Source organism: Hippocampus zosterae, chromosome 17 (assembly GCF_025434085.1).
Source record: "Hippocampus zosterae strain Florida chromosome 17, ASM2543408v3, whole genome shotgun sequence".
In the NCBI taxonomy this organism is placed as follows: domain Eukaryota; kingdom Metazoa; phylum Chordata; class Actinopteri; order Syngnathiformes; family Syngnathidae; genus Hippocampus; species Hippocampus zosterae.
Window position 1 is genome coordinate 7,258,836 of NC_067467.1, and position 23,594 is coordinate 7,282,429.

The 23,594-nt window shown below is 41.8% G+C and overlaps 2 protein-coding genes, 1 long non-coding RNA gene and 1 other non-coding gene across 4 annotated transcripts; 1 reads left to right on the plus strand and 3 right to left on the minus strand.

Annotated features, from left to right (window-relative positions):
* Window positions 1–8: 8 nt before the first annotated feature.
* lmx1al (LIM homeobox transcription factor 1, alpha-like) lies at window positions 9–21,663 on the plus strand. Its single transcript, XM_052048427.1, has 9 exons — window positions 9–437; window positions 1,484–1,575; window positions 2,850–3,036; window positions 15,831–16,063; window positions 16,461–16,624; window positions 17,234–17,311; window positions 17,392–17,512; window positions 17,734–17,889; window positions 19,062–21,663. The coding sequence occupies exons 1-9, from the start codon at window positions 397–399 to the stop codon at window positions 19,217–19,219; spliced, it is 1,230 nt and encodes a 409-aa protein (XP_051904387.1). The 5' UTR covers window positions 9–396; the 3' UTR covers window positions 19,220–21,663.
* Window positions 8,905–12,906, minus strand: LOC127589332 (uncharacterized). The gene is made up of 2 exons (XR_007959360.1): window positions 12,401–12,906; window positions 8,905–9,158 (listed from the first exon to the last, which is right to left on the minus strand). It is a non-coding gene; the product is annotated as an uncharacterized LOC127589332 (long non-coding RNA).
* Window positions 17,998–18,070, minus strand: trnar-ccu (transfer RNA arginine (anticodon CCU)). Its single transcript has one exon. It is a non-coding gene; the product is annotated as a tRNA-Arg (tRNA).
* A 332-nt stretch (window positions 21,664–21,995) lies between the features above and the next one.
* Window positions 21,996–23,566, minus strand: LOC127589327 (coiled-coil-helix-coiled-coil-helix domain-containing protein 5). Its single transcript, XM_052048442.1, has 4 exons — window positions 23,414–23,566; window positions 23,066–23,206; window positions 22,827–22,978; window positions 21,996–22,214 (listed from the first exon to the last, which is right to left on the minus strand). Coding segments are annotated over exons 1-4 (324 nt in total). The 5' UTR covers window positions 23,416–23,566; the 3' UTR covers window positions 21,996–22,185.
* Between the last annotated feature and the right edge of the window lie 28 nt (window positions 23,567–23,594).

Consider the following 23,594-nt stretch of genomic DNA (forward strand, 5'->3'; position numbering starts at 1 on the left):
TAAGGGCAAACAACGAGGCTTACAGCACTAAAAGAGTTGAGATTCCCATCCCAAAGCCTTCAAACATCCTAATGTGCTTTATTCATCGATTCCATGTCTCCCACCTTGCCTTCCCTCCCTCTCCTTGCAGTCCGTTCACATCCCTCCCTCCGTCTGCAGGCATGTTCACCCCCTTTTTTCCCTCCTCTACGCACAAACACGCCAGAGGAGTCAGCTAGGCTGCTCGACAAGAAGAAGAGGAGGAGAAGGAGGAGGAGAGACAATACCCCGTCGGCAGCGTGAAGTGGAGCGTGGTGGTGTCGTCATGGATGTTTAGTTAGGCGAGACGCAGGAACGACAACTGTGCAGGTGGAAAGCGGTCCGTGAACGCATCTGGAAGTTGCAATTGTATTTTTAATGTTGCCCACCGAGATACCTGGAGTGTGTTTCACCTCAAGGTAAGGCAGCATCCGTGCAACAGGGGCAGATTTTACTCTATTATTATTATTAGTATTTTTAACTTGAATCTACAACAATGACAAAATCCCCTGCTAAAAACACGCGAGTCACTCAAATGTGTATTTTCGGCCATTTGTAATAGTTCCGAATATTCTTTCCACTTTTATTTTATGCTCATATTTGTTGTCTTCCCGTCGATGTTTCTCTTCTAAATGATTAGATGAGGGTGTATGTTATTTTCATGAAAGCTGCAGGTTCTTTTTTTCTAGTTTAGTGTCAACATGCAATTAACGGTGCATAACAAAACACTAATGTGTCCCTCGTGTATTTTTTTTTAGCCATCCCCCTCCAGTTAGTCATAAAACCAAATCAGATTATGGTTGAATTTCCATAATTCATTTCTTTTATCATCGTTTATTGTTTCTTTAAATAATGCGGCAATTAAACGGGCAATCATCGACCGGTATCTAATAATGACAGTCTTGAAAGATTTATTTCATGTCAATAATGAGGCAAAACAATCCAAATGGATGTTGAGTGCAATTTGATTACGCCGGTAAGTTTACCGTATTAAACGTAAGATTTCATTAAACGTTCGTGGTAAAATATTGTTGTATTGACGATAGATAATACGATTATGATTTAAGTTACCTACGGGGATTTAAAACAATGAAAGAAAAATGATCCACAGTATGCCACGAAAAATAATTATCGGTAAAAATTGTCGTCTTTAATCATAGACGCGTTTTGTGTGCGATTCTCAAATGTGCACAATTTAATTAGTTACATTACTACTTGCACAAATTGAACTTCGTGCAATAAATCATCCATATATAGGCCTGTTTATATCTGAATATTAATAATGATTATTTGGATGTTTTTGCACGTATAATACAAAAGTTTTGACGTTGTGCCTTTTCATTTGATCCTCGTAGGATCCAACTCACCATCGATGTTGCGTCTCCATTTTTTTTACTTTCAATAATGTCTGTTTGATGCTTAGTTGAGGGTTTTTTGTGTGCATGTGTTTCTGTTTTGTGTACAGCGACCACACTGAGGCAAGGAGAGAAGGCATGAAAACGGAGGAGAGCCAACAGTCGTGTCTGCAGCAGCCTCCATCTTCAACACCTTTTGTTGGTGAGCGACTAACTGACGCCGACGAGCATCCCAAATAAAGACAAAAAGAGTATCTGCAACTTGTCAACAAAATGAAATTAAAAAGAGGCCCATGAATACAAGCACAACGTTCACTCATAGCTTCACAGAATGGGCCGTTTTATTTAGAAGAGTGCTTCCACAATGCAAAAATACCACGTGGATATTCATGCGCAATAATAATACAATTGAATATAATACCATATTGAACAATATTAAATAAATAGCAAACGCGTGGCATTTTTCCCCAAATAAGGCCTATTATAAGAAACGACCCCTCCCCGCCCCCAGAACCCCCCCCCCCCACAACAACACACACAAAAAACGAAAATAAATATCTTAATATTAAAAAAAAACGTAATCGTGTATTGTGAACTATTTTTACATCGTAATCATGCTGTTAAATTGTAATTTCAACCCATTATCATGCATTATTGATGTGTGGAACAAAATAAATGCGCACTACTAAAACTGCCTCACTATTGACGACTGTTTTTAATATTTTTGTTTACTTTATTTAACCGTGAAAATAATATAATCACCACCAATAATAATAATGATGAACAGTTGATTTATCCATCTCCTATTTTTACAATTACCAATATGTGCTATAAAATTAATGCACGCTACTAGAAGTGTAACACAACTGAGGGGTTGTTTCGAATATATTTTTTTACCATTTTAGCCACTCGAGGAAATTGTTACATTTTAATTATCATCATAGGCGATATTCTTTATGAGTTCAATAAAAATTAGTGCAGATTACTAGAACTATATCAGAGCTGAAGATAGTTTCCGATATATTTCCATGTCGCATATTTTGTGCATCATAAATATTTGAAAAACTATTTTCAGCGTGATGCAGTCCAAACTATACGGCGCCGTTCGAATGACGTACAAATTCGTCGCCACGTAGGGACGGGTGTCCGAAACCATTTGAGCCATTGTTTTTTTGTAATAGAATTTTAAACTTATTACTAACCATCTTCATTTGATTGTTTATAGCCTAGAATGGGTTTCCCCTAAAATATTAACTAGAAATATGACGTCAGTGCCGCGCTGAGTTGGCTGGTGATTGACGTTTCGCCAACGTCGTGGTGGTCGGAACGAAATTTGATCATTCTGGGAGCGGTTCATTGCTTACTGTCGTAAGTCGGGACTCTCGTCGGCCTTAGTGTCGTATCTAAAACATGTGGTAGGCTTTTGAATTCATGCTTGTAACATTTCTCGGTTCCGGGTGGGGCCTTGGTCCACAGACTACCCTGCTGGAGGCGGCGAAGTGTGCGCGGGCTGCTCGTCCCCGATCGCCGACCGCTTCCTGCTGCGTGTCAACGAGCGCTCGTGGCACGAGTCGTGCGTCAAGTGCACGGTGTGCATGAGCGCGCTCACGGGGACGTGCTACTGCCGGGACCGACTGCTCTACTGCAAGCCGGACTATGAAAAGTAAGAATCACGCCACTCAATCATCCACGCGCCGTCACACAGAGTGAAACTCGAAGTGGGCACTTAGTTGGTTTGTTGATTCACAATAGTGGGTCAGCGACGGGGGGTCGGGGGTGCTTTGGAAATCCACCTTCTCCTCTCCACTTAACCAGCACAACAAATTAGAGTTATTTGACTGGGGTGTCATTAACTGTGGATGCCTGGTTTATTCGTACGCATGTGTGTTTATGTGTGTTTTTATTAACTAGATGTGTAACAATTAAACGAAATCAAATTATCAAATGAATCCATAATTATTTAGATACCTTTTTTTGCATTGAAAATTTTCTAAACGCTCAGAATTTCAGCTTCTCAACAGTAAACATTCTCCAATTTCTGTGTGGTTATCTTTGTGTTGAAACAAAACAAACAATTTTCTCTCTGCTTTTACTTTGGAAATCAAGTCTAAACATTTGCCTTTTTTTCTGACGCTACAGGCCAAACCAGAAACTGATTTGTAATTATAAATATATATGTTTGTGCATTTCCTTCATCATCAATATGAAATAACGTTCTGTTTTTGAATAAACAGATTAAGTAATGCGACCTATAACCTTTGCGACATAATTGATGATTTATAAAAATCTTTTCGTGAGGGGAGGTGTGGCTGTCACTGTCTTCAGAATCTGCCAATCACATTCAAACTCATGTTAAATGGGAGTCCACCACATCTGCCATTAAATTAAAATGCTTCAGATTGAAATACATTTCAGATGTTCTAGTAGGCTTTTCCTGACATTTTTTATATATATTTTTGCATTCCAGAAAGTTTTGGATTTGTAACTGTTCATAAATCCCTCCACCTTGACTAAGGTTGCAGTTTTAGCTGAACAAAAGCCACCCCATTCGAACAGCTGAACTTTGTAAATTTATTACCATACTTTGTATTAAGTGTGGACTAGTTTGTTCATTCCACCGTATTCGTTTGGAAAGCACGGAGGAGATTTTCATAGATAAATCAACAACTAGTGTCATGCACAATGCAAATATCCAATCGTGATCAAATATTCTGCATGCAATGTTTCTCATTTCCCGGGGCTGCATATTCTGCGTGAGTGTGTGCGTGTGTCCATTCAGTGCAGTGCATCGCTGCTATCAATGTTTTGAAAAGTGTCAGACGGCATCCAGCAGCTCCCACTCTACCTGACATCTGGAGGAGCGGGCGAGGGCTAGATGAGGCATAGAGAAAAGAGGAACTGGCCGCTGATGAAAGTCCCATTGTATGACGTTTATCTTTGGGGGGTTTTGGGGGGCCGGAGGTGGGGGGGGGGGGGGGGGGGAATGGTGCAGGCACGCACTTATCAAAAATGACTTTTTTTTTTTTTAATTCCTGGGAGTGAAAAAGCATATTTGTTCCCCTCATGTAATGACTGTAGTCATCAACCGAGATTAATACCCGGAGGCTCATTTACGACATGCTTGATTCAGCCCCGCTGTATGCATTCCATATGGATTTCTGCCTTGTTTAGGGGGTTGTTTCTGTGCCAGACTTGGCACTCGGTGCAGTCTGTGACCTTCAGTGGATCAGCAACAATGTCTCCTTGTTTTCCTTGCATGCACTCTCACCACGGGCGCCTCCCCTGTATGTGTGCTTTACACATAGCGGCCGGGATCTGGAGCATGTATTGGGAATAATCTCATCACTCTCGTATATAGTTGTGTTTACACTTTGGAAGCAAGGCCGCCGTTAAAAATGAGCAGAGGGTTAACAATGCAGCAATATATGTCTTATTGTGCTTGACAGTTGTCATCTCTTCCTTGTTGGCAGTCACGTCATCACTTGTTCAATTTCAGTCATTGGTCCTTGACTTTTCCATACCTCCTGTTATGATCGAAATGTTAAGTCGGTGAAGCTGGCCCCAGGGGCTAATTTGTTAGTAAATTCGCCTCATGGTTCAAAGGTCCAGGGTTTGAATCCTGGCTGCGGCCTTCCTTTGTGGACTTTGCATGTTCTCCCTAGGCCTGTGTGGGTTTTCTCTGGGTACTCCGGTTTCCTCCCACATTGCGTAAACATGAATAGTAAGTTAATTGGAGACTCTATATTGTCCCAAAGTGTGATTGTGGCTGTGAATGGTTATCAACAGCGATTCCTTAAAATATGGCTCAATTTGCTTGATCAGTATTGTCAAAGGCCCATTTTTAATACCGCAACTAAATATTGTGGCTACTGATTGTGTTTTCCCATGTCGTTTGCCGAATAGCATTGTTGTCAGTCCTTTTTGAAAGTTTTGGAAAATAAGAAGAAAGATAACTAATTCAACAAACAAAAACTAAAACAAAAAAAACCATGACCTGGATGATTGAGAATCTACTCGGATGTGAAGAAAATTTTGAGCAAACACGTTGCTATTTTTTTATTGACCTTGTCGCGGTCAGTTAGGCAATTATTCTCATAGGCGAGCAATATATTTGCAGGTTCTCTGTTATCACCATACCAAAAGGACAATGAGCATAAGCAATCTCTTTGCACTTTGGAATAACAGGAGGTGTTTATTCTTTTGTTTAATTTATTATGGAAATGAGGGGATTTAAAATGCATCATGCGTGATTTCATATGCCGCCCTGTTCGTGAGCAGATGTTTAAATTGAAGCTTTCGCGCCTAAACTAGAGCCTTCCACCTATATATAGTGCATATGGTAGATTTGCAGAGCATCCGTCTTGCATGCGAACCAGCGACAAAATTTTATACAGAACTCATTTACTTTGTCATTTCTTAAGTTAATCAAACTTTAATGAAAGAAGAAGAATGCTGGAAATTTTAAGAGGAAAGAGAAACGTTTGGCACGAGTCCCTATACTGGAAATGTTGAATAAAATTTCAGTAGTGCCTTGAGAAATAGCACACTGGAAGATCGTATCAAGAATGAAGTCTCCTGGTGCGTACGACTTGGCCAAAAGGGGGCAGTATAACACGGTCATGCAGACGTAAACGAAGAAGTGTTTCACAACAACTGCAACTCACTATTTCAGCTGACAAAGACTAGCCGATCCGATTGCAATGTGCTCAAAAGTTCACATTTGCTGTGTTTTGTGTCAAAGTCAAAGACCCCGACGCGGCTATTGTGCAGTGCCTCTGTGTAAAAGAGGCGGGCGCGATCCCCAGCATCATAATAAAAGTGCTGTTTAAGTAAATGGGCCTCTTGACAGCCATTTTTTTTTTCCTCCAGTGGAGGTCAGCAGCATGGTTCTTTGCCACGCTGCAAGGTATTTTAAGGCCGGTGTTTCCTGGTCAATGATGTTGAGCGCTGACAGAATGAGCCTGCAAACCCTCCTCGGAAGCTCCTTAACGGCAGCCATAGCTCTTTGGAAAAAAAAACAAAAAACAGGTCGCCGGGGGTGGATACTCACCAAAGCTGGGCTTTAATAGCTCACCCGGTGTGGGGTGGAGGCTGCTCACGCTACATTTTAGTTTCATAAACTCACACGGAGGGAGATCCCACCGGCAGAGTAATGCAATCTCCCTCTTTTGACCACATAGCTGCACCTAAAATCCACCTCAGATTTTTTTAAAAATTCTTTTTGAGCCGTGCTTTGACTTAAGTGGAGTACACACGTACTGATAATCAGGATGGATGTGAACAGGTTTCTGCTTTTAATCAAAAGCATCCAAGGAGAGATTATCAGTGGTGTTTGGTGTTCGGAATGATTACTCGCCCACCCCTGAATCAAAATTAGCAAGCGTCTAATTATCGTATGTCTTAAGGATGATCCAGAGTGATTATTCCGCGGTGCGGCGTGTGTTAAGACTGATATTTTCACCCTTCTGATCTGAATCTGTGAAAAACTGATTATCAGATGTTTTTACAAGATTTTCCTGTGGTGTGTTCAGTGTTTTTTGTTGTTGTTTGTGTGTGTTTGTTTTTTTACAATGGCTAATCCTCATGCTGAGTTTGGTAGATTGTGAGATCCGTTCAAGAAAACTAATGAATGAACTAAAACGACATTTGAAAAAAAAAATCATTTGTGATGCAAAATCAAAACAAAAATGTTTAGGCATTGTGATGTCATTTTCAGTCGACAGCAAGTGGCAAAAATGGCCGCCCTCTGAGATGAATATGAAATATTAATCAGCATGTCGCGTTTAGATTAGTGGGGGCGGGCGGGGGGTGTATGGAATATATTGTACAGGCAATTTTGGACTTAATTTCCGCTTGAAGGTAGAAAAGCGCTAAACGAGTGAACCGATAGAAGCCGCCATCTTGCCTCTACGTAATCCGCCGCGTCTCTCCTCCTATCTGCCGCCTCATCCGTCACTGTCTTCTTTGCAATCATATTTCTCCATCCTAAACCTCATTTCCTTTTCAGTGAGATTGATCGCAGCTATGACACCAGAACAGTTTATCTCTTGTTTTCTCTAAATGTCGCCGCCCCCTCCTCCTCATCCCTGTCTAACACTCCCATGATTTAGGTAACCTGCAGGGAGTACAATAGGGCGCTGGGGTAGGGGGGCTGGCAGGGGGCGGGTTCTGATTGAGAACAACGCTAATTAGCCACAATTCTGGTGGCTGTCTCAATGGCGGGCTTGACACGAACGGTGGGGAAATACTATTAACGCGACGACATGTCAACACGCTCTCGTTACCGTCAGCTAAGCGGGCTCACTCGTGAAGATCACGAAGGTGTCAATGTGAATGCACAGACGTGATTTTCAGGGGAATCGTGTGAATAAGTTATCTGAAAACTAAATTACAACAATTATTTAGTTCATATTTAATGATTGTTTCTCAGTCTTGTTAGGAGAGTAGACTTAGGAAAAGTTCAAAACAGTGAGGGGTTCGCGAGTGGGGGGGGGTCTTCTGGGTTGGATCTTCTTGGCTGGCCACCAGTTCAGGGTGTACCCCACCATGACCCGAAGATAGCTGGGATCGGCTCCAACACACTGGCAACCCGAGTGAGGCCAAGCGCTATCAAAAAAAAAAAAGGGACGGTGGATACAATTTCAACATGCTTGATTAGAGAAGTTGAGATCAAATGTGAGCAGTTATAAAGTACTGTGCAAAAGGCCGCCGTTGAAAATAGTTCCACAATTTGTACCCATTCTGTATTTACTGGAGATCAGAGCGTCGCGCGCAGGTAGCCTGCTAGCCTGTTCTAAAAGGAACTCCTTTGTGATGGGATGGAGTGATTCCTGCAAAAAAAATAAAAAATAAGTGTTCTAGAAATCAAGCTGCGCAAGCTTTAATCGATCAGACTGAAAAACCAAAAAAAAAGAAAATATCTCCATTGAAGTTGGGGGCAGCTGGATGGAACAGCGGGGGAATTTGCTTCTGCTTTGTAAATGTTGGTAGTTAAATTACGAGTGATATTATTTTCAAGCACGGCCATACTGATAACCCGGTAACCCACTTCTTGATACTTTGAACTCATCAGAATGGGTCGTTTCTAACCACTTACTGGAGCCGAATCTTGACCTGGGTCAAATCATCAACACAATGTGCCGGGTTTTAGTAACCCAGCATTTTGAACCCACTGCTGGGTTAACTCCTTCACCCAAATTGAGTTACACTTGTAAAAACGCTGGGTATCAGACCTGTGGTCGATGATGCGTGAAGTTGTGTTCTAAATATGGCAGAGACATGGCGGTGTCATGTTTTTACACTATTATCAAAGGCCAACTGTCACTTGATGGAGGAAGTGCGATGGAGAGGGTGAAAAAGACGAGGTGGATTTTTTTGGGGGCGAGCGGGGGGAGCCAGCCACATGTGTGGGGTCGTGATATTGTCACCGTTTTTGCATATTATGAGACCCCATCATCTTTCACCCCAGCACCCCCTCTCACACACACACACGCACGCACACACACAACAATTTTATAACAGACAGCTAATAAATGTTTCATGGCAGAACAAGCTGCTCGCCTTGCCTTTATTAAATCTGAGATAATAAAAGCAAAGAGGAAGAGGAGGAAGAGTGTGAGAGAGAATAGAGGAGCGGGGAAGGGGGGTGTTGCGGGGTAGGGAGAACGCCGTCGACACTTTCCACCGAATCGCTGCATCTCCTGTTTCTGGGGCAACGGGTCCCGCTGTCCCCCGTCACCGCCATCCCAGCACCCCGCTCCCCTGCCCCGCTGCTTCCCGCTCCGCCTGAGACAGACAGGAAATGAGAAGCGGGCAGACAGGATATTGCGTTCTGGTGGCCTGGGGATTAACTGTTTTATCTAAACTAACACACACACACAGACACACACACACACACACACGTGAGCGAAGGACCTCGCGCATTGCATTAATTTTTGGTAGCATCAGGTGAAAAATCAAACCTATCCTGAGAGAAATGACAACACAAGCTGGTTTTTAATCGTCCGCGCGTTGCAATGGAACAGCACGTTTTTATGTCCATGTGCTTTATACAACTTTGTGCAACACTAAACATATATACAGCTGGTGCTTTGAGATATGAGTGACTGCCCTGTAGGGCGAACGTAACTCACTTCGCAACAAGCAGCGGTTAGTGAAGAACTCGTAAAAAGAACCTTCAAACTGCGAAGTGCCACTCTTGGTTGAGGTTTACTGTCAAACTAAACATCAAACTAATTACGTGTCGTGCATTCAAAACATTTTCATTTCATTTTATTGTTTATTTGAAGAGGACAATGCATGCTGATAAATGCTGGATGCTAAATACTAAAGAAAAAAATGCTAAACACCATAGCTGGGCTAACAAATAGTATATATATTCCATATTTTAAGCAACATTTATTTGAACATAAATGGGTGCATCGACACATGTAGTGGGTTAACAATACTGAAATGCATATATTCTTTATCCTCCAGGAAAAAAATATGAACACAGTTTAGTGAGTTACCTCCAGGAGTTACGGAACATTTCCTCATTTGTGTCTGCGTGACTGTATTATACTGCCCCTCGGTCGCCTTTTCACACAAACCAGAAAGCGCTGCATTTAATTAATAACTCTATAAACAGTTTAATTCTTTAGCTTATATTTAACTATGTTATTAATGTTTTTATAAAGTACCATATAATATTATGGTAAATTAAAACCATTCACACATTTTGGGGTGTGTTTTCTGGTGTGGATGTCACAGCTCATCTTACTTTTACATTGTCAATATAACCTAGCACAATAAAACCATTACATGGATCATTCGCAGAAGAAAATATAATTATTATTTTTTTTTAGATTTCAAAAAAATATATATGGATTCTGTAATATCAAAATATAAATAAAGACATTAAATTGAGTTTTTTTTTTAAGTTACTGGAGCCCAATCAACGTTTTCTAATCGTCTACAATACATTTCTGGGGTGGATCTAGATTTTACGAGTGTTGTGGGAGGTAATTTATCAGGGCAGTAAAGATTACATATGTTTATTTTCTTAACTCATTTTGGAAACTTTCATTCAAGCAAGAGGACTGTTTACCATGTTAGTCGATCAGCGCCGGCCACGCTGCCCAAACAACAGCATCTGGCTTTGTTTTATGGATGTTTGTGGTACCTTATCTGCTTTTCCACAAACTGAGCATTGGTGGTTACACGACTGTGTGTATATAGCCACGTCTATTTGTGCGAACGTGTGTGTGGGGTGTGCGTGCATTCACGTATGTGGCTCACTGTACTCCGTGTAATCATATACACACGTGTGCGTCTGCAGTGTAAGTGAGTGAGTGAGAGATGGCAGGGGTAGCAAGTATCGTGGGGAATGCTGGGAGATTTTAATAACACAGAAGCAGTGCAGGGAGATTTAATAAACAGAGATGATGTGATTACTGAACCTTGGCTCTGAGCCATTTTGCTTCACAGAGCAATATCCGCCCAATGCGCGCGTATACACACACACACACACACACACACCTAAGAAAATGGATACTAAAGTGACTTAAAAGTACAACAGTTGCATATCGTTTGTCGTTTCCGTTTTCGCAACTCAAACGCAAAGCCGGTCAACTCTCATGTATTTCGAACTTGGTTTTGATCGGCAAATTACAAGCATGCTTCTTGAAATATGGATCATAATTACAAAAGGCCACTCTGAGACATCAACATATTAATGAAATGATTGCACGGTTTGCAGGCGAGACATTGTTGGATTCATGGCACGTCTTTTGATTGTGTTATTGTGATTGTCTAGTGTGAAATATAGCTAGAAGGGATGACGATGCGTCGCCTATTTTTTTGTGTATCAGCCAGTGCGAAGGCCCACTTGGAATCGTGTTTGATATTCTTGTGACAAACAAATCACCCTTTGAGAGAGCTCAACATGCCCGCTTTTTTTTTTTTTGGGCAATTCAATACTTGTAAAAATGTACACAATAGGGACACACGCGTACCGGAATTGGCAAGTGTACATTTGTACTTCCTGTACTATTCGATTCTGTCCTCCCCGAGCGTGCTGTGAACAGTTTGGCGGATAAAAAGAACCCAAGCGTGCTTGCTGCAGGCCGTTGAACACACCACTTGATGTTTACTGTCAAGCTAATCCCAAAATGAAGACAATTATTCATGTTGTGTATTTAATCAAAGACATACTTCATATTACAAAGACAAAGTTTTGTCTCCGCTTGCTTTATGGTAACGTGTCAAAACCATCAGAATTAGGCAATGTAGTTGACGTGAAATTAACAAGCTTTGGGGGATTTTTTTGGCCTCTGCTAGCTAATCTGGGCGTGGCATGCTGTCAAAGTTTTAACACTCCTTTCAAGGATTTGTCATGCACGTTTGTTTCTCGTGCATAGCTTCGATTTTCCTCTTGTTTTCATCTGGTCTCGTAATAAGTGTACATGTTATTAGTCACGGCCTGTTAACCCCCTCCCCATGATCACGAAGTACGCATCTTTTTGAAGCGCTTGTAAAGTCGACTGTTCTCCTTGGTCTTTCATGTTTCCCTCGTTTGACACGCTGCTTGTACAACGCGCTCACTATCATAGGCGCAACGAACAAAGAAAGTTCATTTCAAGGCCTCCTTCAAGTCTTTCATGTGAACTAACTACATTGTCCTTGATCATTTCTGTCCCGTGTGATTAAACTTCACTTTTTTTTTTAATTAAACAACTTGTGGACTACTTTTTAAAAGCATCAAAGCAATCATCCATCCATTTTTTACCTTCATTTTCTGCTCATGGTCATGAGTGGGTGGGAATGATCAATTAAATCATCGATTTTGTGACCTCATTGGCGTTGGACGGGGTTTTTTTTGTACATTTTCCTGCTGAATTCCCTTCCAATACATTCAGGTATGCTACTTAAAATCCCACGATGGCCCTGCATGAGGTTGCTCTTTAGCGGCTTGTTCCACCCCTGTCAGGGCCAGTGTGAATGATACTTCTATTAGGGGGGGGGGGGGAGGATTAGAATGATCTACTTACAGACCCCCCTCTGGGGAAGTTGCCCCGAGTTGCCTCCGTTTGCCGTGCTGAGTCAATTCGCAACACGCTGCGCGCGCCCCCCTATTTAGGGAATGCGGGGACTTAACACGGTTGGTCTCATGTCGAGCGATCGTCGTCGTTTTGAAGCGTTTTGTCCCACGGGTGAAGGCAAGCATTGCGTGTGTTATTAAAGATCATCGGAGAGCAGTGGTGTGACGTAACAAAGAGCAAATACTCCACGACTTTACTTAAGTAGGTTTTTCAAGTATCTTTTTTATGGTTTTTACTTTCACATACTTTCGACGCTTGACGAAAATCTCTTTATACGTCAGCATCAGAATCATCTTTCTTGACCAAGTATGTTAAAACAAACGCACAAAAAAAAATTGTACCTTCGCTGGCACTTCAGTCATACCACAGAGATAAAAGCCACTATTTCCGAAACATATCGAACATTGAAGACATAATCACCAACGTTCAAAAGTTAGAAAGTCATGAAGCAGTATAAGGTGTCGAGTAGTTCAGTAGTCCTGCTGAGCTACTGAGCGTTCCTGGTTTTAAAACTGCTAGCAAGATTTGAATGTAGCCTCGCTCTATTCATTTTCCGTCAAGCCATGCCCTGGCTAATGTGCAGACGTGATTTTCAAATTGTTAATGGCATGCGATTCAGACGGTGCGTAGTCATGATAAATAGTCACAGAAAAAGAATATTCCGCGTCACCAAAAATAATAGCTCGAGCAATATTAAGCTAGCAATAGGAGTGTAAACAGGCCGACGTTAGCCGTGCCCGCGATGTTGGTAGCATGACTTATTTATTTGTAATGGAGTTTTACTATAACACAAAATGTTATTGTTTTGAAGTGCTGTTTTTGAACATTCTCAATCAATTTAAAACCAAAAAGGTGAGAAACATGCCTGCTAATTCTGTGTCACTTCTGAATTCTCTCAGATGCCTGAGGACACTCCAGCTATGAAAGGTAGCCGATGTTAACTCTGGTTTTGTTTTTTCCCCATACGTCATTTTTCTAATGTGCAACTGTCAAGTCATAATGACAGTTTTAACAAAAATGAGCAAAACCTTTTTTTTTTTTATTGCACACTCACCCTTCAGGTACAACATGTGAGTACTTTGGCCAACTCTACTATTTGCCACTGACATGAAATCGCAGTCATTTTGGGGAATTTGGAGATGCTTTTTGGCAGATGGAATGAAAGAGATTAACCGTGGCAGCTGCGTTTGGGACGGAATGACAGATTAGGAGCTCTAATGTGCAGACCTGGCTCCAGATTTGTGGAGCAACACCTTCCTCGCACTCAGTCAGGGAGCAACAACACTTTTGTCTGTGCCTTCCTTCCCCTTGCGCACTCTCGTGCCAGTACTCCCTTCCGCCTTATCCCAGTTTGTATCTAGTTCCTGCTTTTTGGCTCAAATTAGATTGCTGGCGCTGTTATCCTGCTGAAACCAAAAATCTTTGATTCACGGTTGCGGGAATTGTAAGTGGTATGTCGGCCTACATCAGAATAGGTATTGATACTCGAAGTGTGTTTGTGCGTGGCTCAGTGTGCATAAGTGAGTGGCGAGAGATTAACCCCATGCTATTCTCAATCCCTGGTTATGAGTTTACAGCGTCTGTCTGGCCATTGCGCTGTTTAAACAACAATCTAATTAATCCCGTCTTTATTAGTTTCGGTGAACAGGGGAAGGCAGGCTGGGAGGGCGAACTGGGAATGCTGGCAGAAAATACCAAGGTGGGGGAAGTTCGGGGCTGGGGGGTGGAGGGAGGAGGGCGAGGCTGTAGGAAAGCAAGAGCAAGAGCGGGGATTTGAGAGGAATTTAATGGCAGGGGGAATGAGACGATGGTGGATGGGAAAGAGTGTGTGAAGTGATGGTGAGGTCGGAAAGGAAGAGATGGTGAGACGAAAAGTCAGACGTAAAGGCTACCTTGATAATATTCAGAGATGGGCACTTGACCCTATTTTGCCGGTCCGTCCTCCGTTCGTGACCCGGGTACCCTCCCGTCATCGTCCCTCAGTCCTTATTCATATAATAATCATCCTACGTCCCCATCCATCCTTGTACTTGCGTTCCAGTCCCCCGATGTGGTTGGAGATTGGCGGGCAACCGGTCTAGTTTAGTTAGCCAGTAGTTAGCTGTCAGCGATGATCAAAATGTGGTCCACGAAAGAACCACAGCCTAAGTGCAGTTCAGTTGTCATAAAATAGACATCACTTTTTCAGACTGATACCATTATGAGTATTCACTCTTTGAGTACTCATACCGAGTATCGATACCAATACAACACAAAAAATTGTGAAGAAAGACCTTTCTTACGTACGCAATATCAAAAGTTTTGTTTTATTTTTATTTTTTGCCTTAAGTATTGGTGGCTGGTTTCGGCAGCCTTCACAATTAGCCAATACTTTAAAATAAGGCTGGTATCGGCCCAATACCGATATCGGGTATCAGAACATGCCCATCCCTATATTCAACTTTTCTGTACAAATTTCCTATATTTTAGTGCTGTGTTAATGTTCATGTTGCGCATAATGTTAGAGTAACTTGCAATAATATTATTTTCACAAACACTTTGACTTACTATGCTCCTGTATTTTTATCTTGGGCATGATGGTGGTACTTGGAGTGCTCAGTATTTTTTGGTAGTATTAATGTACATAAATATACATAGATGAATATCCTTCATTATTAATAATGACATGTCATAATAACATATGATTAAAGGTCATTTGAGCAAATTTCCGAGGTGTATATTAAACTAGTTGCCCCTTTGCATTCATGAGTACCAAAGAAGTAGCTGTCAGTTCCAAAAATGTTGCTGACCCTGGCTGTGATAGGCTCAAATTCAACTGATGAGAAAAAAAAACGCAACAGAAAATGGATTGATGGATGGAGTAAAAAAATTAAGGAAAAAAAAGTTAAAAGTGAAGGAAAATAGTCACCATATCTATAAGCTTCTTGCTTAATTAACCTCTTCCCAACTTTGCGCCACACGAAACAGATCCCATTAAAAACCATTCATTTTATCTCACCATGAATTCCGAAAATGAAAGCAATTCAATCCAGGCTCACTACTGCCATCTACTCTCCAAAAAGGTGCAAGTCAAGCGCAGCATATGAAACAGTCTCTCCTTCAAACACTACAGTAATTCCTCGCATAGCAGCTGTTCACCTTGCCGCTCTGTGAATTGGGTAATGTTTATACGGCCTTTAATTAAGAGACGACGCTAATCTCTGGAATCGTTGAATGCGAGAGTAAATGTGTTGGGGGGCTCCTTGTCTACGCCTCCATCTTTAATTACCTCACCTCCTTTCAGCTCCTTGACCCTCATGATGGTCTACTTTACATCCAATATGTAGGCGTCCCTCACCGTGCGTGCGTGTGTGTGTGTGTGTTGTGTGTGTGTTTGCAGGCTTTTTGTGAGGAAGTGCAGCGCCTGCCTGCAGGTGATCGGGCGCTCCGAGCTGATCATGCGTGTGCTGGGTCAGGTGTACCACCTGGGCTGCTTCAGCTGCTGCGAGTGCGAACGCCGACTGCAGCGGGGCGACGAGTTTGTGCTGAAGGAAGGCCAGCTGCTGTGCCGCATGGACTACGAAAAGGAGAGGGAGATGCTTGCCGCCATCAGTCCCACGCCCACGGAATCGGGTACAAAAAATAAAAAAGGATTCCAAAGTTGTCATTATTAGGATTGTGCATACAAGAAGACCAGAGTCAAGATTCTGACCCAGAGCTTCAAAACTCTGAGCCAGACAAGCTAACCGTTCGCTCGGTTCACCATGATGCACCCCCAAGCAATAATATAATGATTTCCACAATGTAATGTTTCTCATGTCAAGTCAAATGTGTTGACGAGCAATGGGAGAACATTAACTGCATTTTGCAATGCATCATGGGATATTTCTGTGGTGATATGGAGCAGGCCCTTTCCTATTGTTTGGATGGTTAAGATTAGTGGAGTACAATAGCAATGCACATTTTCACCCAGAGGTTGTTTTTGCCTTTTTCATTTATTCATTTATTTTGTAAAATCATTTTTGTTCAGTGAAAAGCGAAGACGAGGATGGCGGCGGGGTCTCAGGCGGGTGCAAAGGTGGCGACGAGAGCAAGGAGCACAAGCGCTCCAAGCGGCCGCGCACCATCTTAACCACGCAGCAACGCCGCGCCTTCAAAGCGTCCTTTGAGGTGTCAGCCAAGCCTTGCCGCAAGGTGAGAGGACACACTGAACATTTTCCGATGAGATACGAGTTATGGCTGGTACGATTGTTCCGTTTTTGAATTGCAGGTCAAAAATGTGTTAATTTAGGGTAAAACTCAGCGTGAAACAAAATGAATTATTACACATTTTTTAGTCAACCAAACTGCATAAATTCGAAAAGTCTGCTAGTTTAATGATAACAAATAAAACAAAATGCCATAGATGAGCTAACAAAACAAGCATCACTCTTGCGGTAGTTAAAACGTTTCAGCAAGTCATGTAGACAGTACTCATGGGGATAGATTCTTTATCTTCTGTGAAAAATTAAGAATATTACTGAAGAAGAAAACGTTAAAAAACGCGCACATCAGATGGAGCGGCACAATGTCAATGAGCATTGCTGGACAAGCTGTTTAATTATTTCCATTCTGTTGGGTTTTACGACATTACAAAAAAATTAGTTGCCGTTTTTGAGAGCGCTCGAGCGGATTAACGGTATTTCAATTTATTTCAATGGGGGAAAATGACTTTCGATACAATTTCTAAAATTCTCAAGTCGAGGCTGCAATTGCGTGTTTTATTTTTTCCGTGGAATAAAGCAAATCAAATGGAACTTCCAGGTGAGAGAGACGCTGGCTGCTGAGACAGGACTTACAGTGCGGGTTGTGCAAGTGTGGTTTCAAAACCAGAGGGCCAAGGTAACACTTGAGATCTTACATTTTGAACCCCCCCCCAAAAAACCCTGAGGTTTACCTTCAGTATTTTTTTTTTGCTTCAGATGAAGAAGATTGCCCGGAGACAACAGCAACAGCAACAACAGCAGCAGGAACAGGAGCAGATAGGAGGGGCTAGGAGGGGCGCGAGTCGAGGGGGACGCCAAAGCAACGATGACAGTGAGGGTAAGCAATGAGCAAAAGTTTTGGGACAAATCTTGGACCATTCCATTCTTTGCTTCCAACTGTTGAAGAAGGTCAATGTTTGACTTTTCTTCCATTTTAAATTCCGCCACACTCAAATATGCGAAAAGTATTTCTTTGTAGTTTTAGCTCATCCGTATGAGTAGCTTCTGGTGTGTCAAAATATTTGACCCAGCTCGTCGGGTATTTTCATCACCACGCAGACGGCTCAAGCGGTCACGGCATGGACGGCATGCTGGGATACCCTTCTCTGCCTCGGCAGCAGCTGCTCACCCTGGACCCCAACATCTACGGTGGGGAACCCTTCCGACACGGGCTGACTCCGCCTCAGCTCCCCAGCGAGCAGCTTCACCCGTACGGTAAGCAACAAAGGCGGCAGTTTCATCACGGATAAGGGCAGACTCTTCCATTCAGACTGCAATATTAGGCAATTTTGACTTAAGATTCCCTCTGTAGGGAGCTAAAAACACCCCAGGTGGGACTTGAACCCACAATCCCTGGCTTAGGAGGCCAGTGCCTTATCCATTAGGCCACTGAGGCGATACATTGAGAGGTGTCAATCACTCCAGCACACAGAAAGCCAACTCGCTTTTCACCGTGTGTATAACCACCACACAACTACTAAAACTACTTCTCCTACTAGTACTGCCACTAACACAAATACATATTTTATTCATGCTACTACTATTAGTACTACTATTTCCATGATACTACCAATACCACTGGTAATATTTTCTATGATTGCGAGTGTCTTTCAATTATCCTCAGCTAGGTACTCTAAAAACAGTCAAAAATAACCCAAATTAGCTCAAACAAGGGGACTGACTACAATTTTGGGGCTCCTTAAATTTCAAAAATTTGGTCCAATGAGTAAACCACAAAATAACACATTTTGGGAGGTTTCTTTATACGAAACACATTTTTTGGGGGGTTGGGGGGGGGGGGTTCATCTGACCCCAAAAGTTGGGTCGCCTTCCTTTTTCACCCAATTTAGGTTCTTTTTGATACAACTCTTTTAATGAACTGTACAAATAAATATTGCATGAATATTGCATAATAATGTTGGCCACAAAAATGAAGAGCTTTTCATAAGTCTATGTCACTTTTTTTACTTCAAGCTGGCTCCGCAAGAGTGGCTGCCTTTACCGCAGCTCCTATCCTATATTTTGTTCTGCTACTTCTTCCTTTCATAACTTTGCTGCTGTGAATTGGAAATTTCTCCATTGTGAGACAAATAAAGTTTTTCTTATCTTTCTTTACCTTATATCTCAAATTTTTGTAGGAAAAATGTGAAGGGGGAACGGGACCCCCCCCCCCCCGAAAGAAATTTATGTTTTATTAAATTTGACACAAATGTTCAATGTGCGAGGCCCTGGTTACACTGACATACATGGAAAAGGTTTTAAATTTCTTGCCAACTTCCGTCCCAAATCTCACGTGTCCACGACTCAAACTATGACACAAAACGCCTTCTCCTTTCCAATGAACGGCATAATTTGTAAATGGCAACGCTGTACGATCCTCTTCACAGAATCCGAGACGGTGTTTCACGACCTGGACAGCGACGGCAGTCTGAGTCACCTCGGCGACTGCCTGCTCGCAGCCGGCGAAGGCGGCCTTCTGGCTGCGAGAGTGGGGAACCCCATCGACCGTCTCTACTCCATGCAAAACTCCTACTTTACCTCGTGACCCTTAGAAACCGCCCCCCCCCCCCCCCCCCCAAACTCCCCGCTTCCTCTTCCAACGCTCACCTCAAGAGACGCAGCTAAAACGAAGGGGAGAAAAATAACACAACCAAACAAAGGTCGATCCACTTGATGGCCAATTATTTCCCCTCGTCCCTTCTCTGTCCATGATGAGAATCACTTTTGAAACACTGGAAATGTGAAAGATGTGCGGAAGCACCTCTTTTGTGGTATTTATGTTATGTTGAATGAAACACAGCACTTTTAAACAAAAGACATACAAAACACAACTTGCTAACCGCACTGTGTATCGTGGATATAAAGGTCGACAAAAAAAATGAGCCACACCGTAGTCGTAACGAGGGTGTGCACACTTGTGCAACCACGTTATATTGTATCTTGTTTATTTTTATTTCTGTGGTCAAAATGTTTTTTTTTAATTGAGTTGTGCACATTGGATGCCAAATTAATGCTGGAAAAGGTTTTGAAATTATTCATCCTGGTCGTTTTTCTTTTTGGTGGGGGCTCACAAAAACCTGGCATTTGAACTGGGGTGTGTAGATTTTTTTTTTATCCATGGTACACCACATATGACATGGTATACTACATTTAAAAACTCACCTGGAAAATATTGTGATTCGTATTGCAACGACAAATTACTGTAAAAGAATTCGAGGGACAGTTTTGCGCTCAGGTTAGCGTGTGTATGCTTCACCTGAGACGAAACTCAGGATATTACGCTGGCTAGATTTCAAATGCAATTATTTATATCCGTGAAGCAGTGATGTTTTGAAGCAACCCGAAATATGAAACAAGCATTTCAAAAATGACAGTGGAACCTCCAAAAGAGGCACAATTTGAAATTCAAATACCCACCAAAAATTGTGGACAAATGTGGAGGAAGTTTGACATGATATGACAAGCATGTGGAGTGGCGCTTCAGGGTGTTTGGAGTGCCTCGTTGTCAGCTGTGAGTCTCCTCGCATGTCTTGCCAAGAAGATGAAACAGCTAGGAGGAGACTTTTTTTTGTGGGCTTTGTACTGGCGTGGCCACTTTAGAGCGCCTTGTTGTAGCGACGTGGGAAAGCACCGCGATGAATCGTGCGATATGTTTCAGCCATCGGAGGGAATTTTTACAGCTCCAACATGTAGTTATGTGTACAGCTGATTCATGAAGTAGCAAACCTTTTTACAGGACAAGTAGTGGTATTTGATTGCCAAACGAGCGGGGCGGGGTTTACGCGCATTTCAGTGTACACACTCACAACGTCTGAGAGATTTTTCACAATTTTGAAGCCTCATTTTATATACTTGGTGATTGTTGTTTGTTTTTTTTTTCAACATTCCAATTTAGCTGGGTTGTTAACAACACTTATCGGCGGTGTGTGCAATTTACGAGACATCCTGTATTTCCACTTTATGACAACATCAATACCCCATTTCATAAACTAATTCAAATAAGCCCTGGACTAAAATCTGTTTTTACAGATGTAATGATTCATTTTAGCAGAATCTATAAAGTGCTACTTAGTTGGTGACAATTTCACTGGTCTCCATGCCCTGGTAGTCAGGGTGAGTAGTTTTACTTTATTTTAGTTTTGTTTCATTTTACTGTGAGGGGCATGTCTCTGTGTCCTTATTACAATTTGGAATTGTAAAATTGTATTTAGAATCAGTTCATTCCGTTTCTTTTATTTTCAGTCGAGAAATTTGTTCAGAAAAGCTGGTGTTCAACTTTGGAGGTTCCACTGTTTTGCTGTTTTTTTGCATGATTGGCTTATTACAGAAAAAAATATATTTTTTCTTTGCATTGAGACACCGCAACAGGGTTGTTTTTAATTAAGCCATAATCGGAGACAGGGTCGACAAGAGACATTTAACATTTTATTTGATAATCTCATCATCAAGGAGTAAACAAACACTAACAATGGCCATCAACTGCCCCCCTGACACTGGCTACAAAACTATGATCTCCAAAATGTAAATGTGTGACTGTGTTGATGTGTATATATATATTTGTAGTAGTTTCTTTCCATACATATTTATTTCTCTCATCAGAAATTAGATGGGTGGATATTTTGTACCTTCTTCTGTGATCTACAAAACGCAGCATGATTATTTGTCAGTGTAGGCCATCACGTGTAGCCTTAGACAAACAGTAAGGCAGCACCGGGCTCAGAAAGCAGTGCTATTTAAAAAGGGGAAAAATAATAATAATAAAATGGAAAAAATAACTAAATAGGACTAGCGATGCTTTTAGCTGCTACAGCTCCTAAAAGGTTCTTTCACATCAAGTTTGACACATGCGCATTTCTACAGTGATATTTTGTGGGGGTAACTTATTTGTGCCGTCTTAGCTGAGTTGCAAATTTTTTGTTCAGTGGCTACCAAGGTGACGTGCTTTGAATGTATAATGTTGCTGTATATTCAATACAGTCTTTAATTTCATCCAATAGCATGCTTGCCTTGTTTCTTCTGTATTTTGATGATACCTGGATCACCTCCTGCGCTTTTTCTGCCACAATATTGCCATCATTCAAGAAGAAAAGATTTGTTCTCTTTGGTGGTCACAGAGATCATAACTCAACAAACTCCCCTTTTTGAGTCGGCCTCCTGCTGCTCTTTTCTTCCCAGACTCCCTATTTCTTAGTCAGCGAGTTGTCAGATTTTGTGTGGGAGTGCAGCATTCTGGTTTAATATTTGACTCTGACTCAGCACGGTAGATGATGACAGCGGGCAGATATATGGAGCTGAAAACAAAAGAAGGAAACCTCCACCGGTTGAGTAAGACATACCTTAGTTTTAATGAAATACAGCGTAGATGTGCGTCACTTTTATTTTTGTCTACGCAGCCTGGCAGTAGGTACAAGTCATGTCTGATTTGAAAGTAGGAAAACAATTGCAGTCTCAAGTCGAAGAAAACGAAATAATTTTTGCTTTTGGATAAGTGTTGAAATTGATGGTTGAACGTTACGACGGGACAGGTACTGGTTTTGTATCTGGAGGGGGAAAAAAGGAATACAAAAATATATTAATTAGTCATGCATCAATAGTCATTGGGTTATAGTAGTAGAGGGGTCTTCAGTTTACGAGGGTATGTTTTGAGTTTGGGTGTTATGCTCATACTCTAACCCATTGATTGTAACTGAGAGCAAGAGTAAATCAACAGCGCCTCAGCTTGTTGTAGCCAAGTAGTGCACTACACCATCATTCCCAACAAACTACATCTGTGAGTAAATTCTGACGACATCATCAGTATTTGACTTTCCATACGTTTTGTGAAATGTGTGTTTAGTGGTGCTGTAAGACTAGCAAAAGTGAAAGGGGTCCCGTGGCTCAATAAAGGTTGGAAACACTGCACTAAACCACACAGGTTGCATGTTACATAATTAGTTTTTTAAAGAGCATTGACATTTCTCATCTAGAGGTGGGTAGTACATACTCTTCCAAAAGAAAGTGTATGGCAGAGTACTTTTTAATTTAACTTGAGTTGTATTATTCTTTATTAATAATAGTCCTTTTTTCTTGAGTGCAGTTTTTGCTACTCTGTCCATTTTTAGCCCTTTCCTATCTTTCAACGGTTTGCCTTTATGGGTTTTTTACTAGCTTACCCACTCCACTGAGATCCACCGTCTCAGCACAGCCTAGAAAACGAGTGACGTGCGCTGAACAGGAGGCAGGCGTGCTCTGGTTTTCCCTCAGACACTTCTCGAACTCCATAAACTGCTTGGAACAGTCTTGTCTGATCTTCTGGATCACTGGGCTAGCGTGACAGATGTATGACATAGGTAGGGTACGCGAAACAAGTGTGCAATTTGGGGGTCATATGTGTTGAATACACATGCCTTACTGTGATGATGTGCATTGGGCAACCTTCATCTTCAGTTCATGACACTTCTCCTGCCAGATTGATGGGTTGGAGGCCACACATGACCCATAGGCATCCATTTCCTTATGGCAATACTTTGCCGTGATGTCCATCGCCGCTTGCCTGAGTGGAAACACATGCAGCACCGTCACATCATTGGAAATAATATAGCTTAAGTTAGTTGCAAAGGTTTTGCAACATAAAAACACACCTCAAATAGGGCTATTACTCAACAGGCATGCAACGTTAAAGTAAATGTTAGCTCTATATATAGTTTACTATATCTCCACAATACAATTTGATGTACACGGAAGCAATAAATATTCTTACATTTTGCTATTTTGTGCTCGTTTGAAGCGATGACGCTGATCAGTCAAGGTTACACTTCTCCATGTGGCGCCATGAAAATGCCGCGAAGACACGCCTACTTAGAATCCCATTGGATGGAAACCAGAAAGTATTCCGTGTGATTGGACAGAAACCCAGCAAGAACACATCATCTAAAATCCTA

What these genes read in the sequence shown, in the direction of transcription:
- lmx1al (XM_052048427.1), top strand. Translation starts at nt 397, where the DNA reads ATGTTGCCCACCGAGATACCTGGAGTGTGTTTCACCTCAAG. An exon ending in TGCAAGCCGGACTATGAAAA is followed by an intron (nt 3,037 to 15,830) that starts GTAAGAATCACG and finishes GTGTGTTTGCAG; the next exon opens with GCTTTTTGTGAGGAAGTGCA. An exon ending in CAGCCAAGCCTTGCCGCAAG is followed by an intron (nt 16,625 to 17,233) that starts GTGAGAGGACAC and finishes TGGAACTTCCAG; the next exon opens with GTGAGAGAGACGCTGGCTGC.
- LOC127589327 (XM_052048442.1), bottom strand. An exon ending in GCCCAATGCACATCATCACA is followed by an intron (nt 22,979 to 23,065) that starts GTAAGGCATGTG and finishes CTGTCACGCTAG; the next exon opens with CCCAGTGATCCAGAAGATCA. An exon ending in GGTGGATCTCAGTGGAGTGG is followed by an intron (nt 22,215 to 22,826) that starts GTAAGCTAGTAA and finishes TTCCCCCTCCAG; the next exon opens with ATACAAAACCAGTACCTGTC.